This window comes from Haematobia irritans, chromosome 1 (genome assembly GCF_050003625.1).
Source record: "Haematobia irritans isolate KBUSLIRL chromosome 1, ASM5000362v1, whole genome shotgun sequence".
NCBI classification, from domain to species: domain Eukaryota; kingdom Metazoa; phylum Arthropoda; class Insecta; order Diptera; family Muscidae; genus Haematobia; species Haematobia irritans.
Window position 1 is genome coordinate 228,634,596 of NC_134397.1, and position 4,495 is coordinate 228,639,090.

Below are 4,495 nucleotides of genomic sequence, written 5' to 3' on the forward strand. Positions count from 1 at the left end.
AAATATTCCCTGTTTTATTTTTTTTTATTTTTATCGCATTGTACAGTGGTCCAAAGCAGCATTTCGAATTTTTGATATAAATTAAGATCCAAGTTACTAAAAAAATATTTAAAAGAAAATAGTTATTTAAGCAAATACATATTTGATACTTAACTTATACTACAACTAGTCTCTATTATGAAGAAGTAATAGTTTATTTTTTATATAAAAAAAACATGTTGTACACAACCAATTCCTAAAATTTTATCCTAATTAAGAATATAGGAAAAAAATTGGAGTTCAAAATTGCCAAAACATCTTTTGTGCGTTTACGAAGTTCAAGATGACCACAATTGTGAAAAATTTTTCATATTGGAAAAATTTTTACTAAAATTATGTTTCCATGAAATAAAACAGAGTTAAATGGATCGATGTTACCCAAGTTTTAGTAGTTATTAGAAGGCATATACTGAAATCACATATGAAATTTCAACCGGATAAGATGAAATTTGTTCCTGCAAGGGGCTCAAGAAGGACCTATATACAATAATGGACTAATATGGCAATTTTTTGAATAGTTATAAAATGTCATCAAATAGTTACCAAATTCCAACCCTATTAATTAAGTTTGATACTCCAGGAGGATTTAGAATTCAAATTTATATATAATTACACTAGTTTACACTGAAAATGTACATTTGATGAGAGGTGACTTTTCTTATGTAGCGAAAAATTGATCGAATTTTACTGAAGTAAAAAGTCTTTGTATTAGAAAAACAAAGGCATTCGTCTTATAAGGCATGAAATCAGGAACAATATCCCAGTGGTAAAAAACGTCATTACCAAATCGATTATATCCTACCGATTTTGCAGAGACAACTACTCCACATTTCCGATCAATTTTCCGTATTACTTTTACGTTGACGTGTCATAGGCAGTCAAGTACTTCCCAATCTACATGACAAGGTAAATGAAAACATAATGAGGCCCCATTACATCTTAATTACCGATGCGTAAGGGTTTCGGATGCCGCTTATTGAATATTGTGTTTTACTCAGTAATGGGAACGATGGAACAAACCAGTTTTACTTCCTATTTATAACAGTAATCGAGAGCTAAACACCCCCATTGACCACCCGATTCGTTGGTAATCTACAAAAGGATGATGTATTTTATAGTTTTTCCTAAAAATATGCCACAAATAATATTCTAAAAAACTATTTTTTTGTTTTATATATTATAAAAATTAATATATATTTGGTAATAATATTTCAATACAATATTAAATACTAGGTGATACTGTTATAATAACTCGTATATATTTATTCATTACATTTTTGTTTTTTTTCCACACAAACTTTGCGGAAATGGCGACCCTTGAATTTTTTGAACGACTTCCTAATGTCCGCTATATAGTCTTTTTCTGTGTACCCTTCCGTCTTGACAGCATCTGAAATAAAAAATATATTAGTCAATAAATATACAAATAGAAATATAAAAAATATTACCATATATTGCACTATTTAGTGCTTTTAATTCCTTAAAAGGTCTTTTATTATTAATGCCATCATAATTATATGCCAGTATTATTGGCATTGAGAACATTCTGTCGAAATTTTTGTATATGCCACCGGGATGGCATATTGTTCTATTATGGCCACCTAAATAATGACATGATGATATGACATTTTATAAGTTTTAAGTGATTTTTAACTTATTATAAAATACTTACATATTTCTCGACATCGTCTGCAATTTTTAAATTTACTGCTTCCATATCCTCAAAAGATTTCACCGGAAAATCGATAGGTGGGCCAACATTACTATTTTTGTTTACTAATTGCTTCAAAACTGCCATCATTTTAGACTGCCGTGCTTTATTCTCTTCTATACAAATAAATAAAATAATTAATACACATATATCCTTTTTAAATGTAGCTTTTATATACCTTCTAGACATTTTCTTAGCTTCAATTTATTTAGTATTTCTAGAAAAAATATGAAACAAAATAATAAATATGGATGTATTAAAAATCTTTACCATTATGAACTTACCATCGAGTTTTGCATCTATCAGAGCTTGGTTTTTCAAAATATCGTCCAATTTGTTATTAAATTCTTCATTTTTGCTATTTTTGAATTCGCCACTTCCTTCGAAAGTTTTTTTATGAATATTGGTGAAATTGTGAGCCATTTTCTGTAATATTAAATATTTTAGAGCTTTTTTGAATGTTTTTTTTTTTAGCTATATCTATTTCTAAGAAAATACGTGTCCAAAATTTATTCATATGTGTGTATAATAGGAATTAATACAAATTCATTTTTATAAGGAATGGCCATGTATTTAAAATTCACTTCTTCTATTCCAAAATGTTCTTCTTCCTGGGTTTCATTTATATTTGCTAATATTATGCCCAAGTCGTTTCTTGACTGTAAAATCAAAAAAATTTCTAATGTTCGAATATCTCCTGCCTACTATAAAACACTTATTTGATTCTTCACAAAATTTTGAAATTTTAAAGGGAACATCGCATCGCAAATTGCATACATTATTTGGCATTTTATTGCCTATTTCAAATTCTTGTGTTATATAACCTTTCACACAACCCCGTTTCGATCGTTTCAACCCTAAATTTTTAGATGAAGCTTTTTGATCTTTTACATTATTTGAAAGTTGTTGCAATATATTCGATGGACTCTTAACCGATTTCTTTAGTGTTTGGAGATAATTTTCATACCTATATGCTGTAAAGCTCTGGATATGACCAATTTCACGAACGCATTGTGCTACGTGTAGTACATTGTGAACATTGTATGTCAACTTTTTTAGCGGATATAGCAGATCAAAATTTTCCACAAATGACTTCAATATGTCCTCGGCAACGTCAATGTGATTTCAATAATTTTTGGAAAGCAACAGTCTATAACCACAATTAAATAAAAGAATGTGGTAATAGAAATCATCATTTAAAAATGGTTTTAGAACAACGACTGAAGTGTATAGGATAAACTGTCTGAACTCTATCGCCTTCCATCTCGGCAATTCATCCAGCCCTCGAGGCTTTCTACCGAATTCGCTAGGAATATATGGAGCTAAGGAAACCAACCAATTCATCCGATATATTGGCTATATCATCAGAAGTCAATTTAAAATTCAATGTTTCCCCTTGAATTAGGCATTGCAAAAGTTTTTTTGTGACCCCTAAATCAAGTAAATGCATTGGATCAATTGGGAATTGGGTCACCATTTTTACATTAATTTTTTCCAACGAGGATTTATTTTTTTTTTTTGAAAAAAGCAGTGTGATGCAACATACATTTTCTATTCGCGAAATCATCATCCGTACGTAATATCCCCATCTTCTTTTGGTATGTTGTAACTTTTTCAACGCTAACTCCGATTTGGTTACACTTGGAGCACCCATTGAGGGAATTGTGGCCGACAACACCACTGACAAAAGCTCGGGCTGGTGCATCACATATAAATGCGCGTATTTCTATGCGTACTTGGTGGTTGTCTATAAAAACTTCATTTGCTTTTAAATCTGACAATTCTGTAACAAAATCATGTAAATATTGATCGATATTATATGGTTTGGCATTACCCAAGTAACAACCAGTTAAAAAAACTCCAAAGTTTTCGATGTTGGCGAAATATCCCAATATGGGCCACAAAGATGTCTTGGACCTTTTGAATAATGGAACGCCGTCAATATTAATATCTAAAAGTATCACTGGCGTTTCGTATACATTTAGTTTATATAAGTAAGGTTTTACACCAACATGAAAATATTGCCCTGGAGCAACAGTTCGTATAACAACTTTTTGCCTTTCGTGTGACTTTATTAGGGTATTTGTACATGATGGTACACTTACATCCTCGGAATTTAATATTCCTAATAGTTCGTCACAGCATTGTCGTCCAGGGTTATATTTTTGATACCAATTCGATAATTTACATTTTAGAATATCCTCTTTCGACAATTGATGTGCTTGAAGGGATGTTGAATTCAATTCGTGGTTTGACTGTGCTGCCTTCCCTAAATCTGGCACTTGGCTCCCTGGTTTCCCTGAACCTGGCGCTTGGAAAGATGCTAATTTACGTAGTGAAATTGCTCTAAAATTATTTTCTTCCTTACGCGCTAATCGCTTTAAATTTCTGGACGAAAATCCCTCCATATTTTAATTAATTATTTTCGCATATTTACCTTATATCTGGAAAGGATGTACAACTCAATACAAATTAATTGATTATCTGGAAAAGATGTAAAACTCAATACAAATTGATTTATGCCCGAAGAAATTTTTCAGAAAATTGAAAAACAAATTTGAAAACAACGAACAAACAAAAACCAATGTTGTTTATAAACGTTGCCTAGCAATTTTTTTATTTTTTATTCCTAATTACAGAACCCTTACCCAGTAAGTGGAAGTCGTAAGCACTGGTTGTCCCACTACGAACCAACTAGATGACTATGTAATAGCTTTTATTTGTTTAAGTTTTGATGGAATTACA

General features: G+C 30.8%; 1 protein-coding gene across 2 annotated transcripts; it reads right to left on the reverse strand.

Moving 5' to 3' along the window:
- Positions 1-1,291: 1,291 nt before the first annotated feature.
- Positions 1,292-4,294, reverse strand: LOC142219517 (uncharacterized). Of its 2 annotated transcripts, XR_012717614.1 has the most exons (6): positions 4,188-4,294; positions 2,035-2,176; positions 1,929-1,967; positions 1,712-1,866; positions 1,488-1,640; positions 1,292-1,429 (listed from the first exon to the last, which is right to left on the reverse strand). XR_012717614.1 is itself a non-coding variant. In XM_075288469.1 (5 exons), the coding sequence occupies exons 2-5, from the start codon at positions 2,171-2,173 to the stop codon at positions 1,566-1,568; spliced, it is 408 nt and encodes a 135-aa protein (XP_075144584.1). In that variant the 5' UTR covers positions 2,174-2,176; positions 4,188-4,294; the 3' UTR covers positions 1,436-1,565. The 2 variants fall into 2 exon arrangements, 1 of the variants encoding a protein (XP_075144584.1); XM_075288469.1 differs by lacking the exon at positions 1,292-1,429 and having other exon boundaries at positions 1,436-1,640.
- Positions 4,295-4,495: the final 201 nt, after the last annotated feature.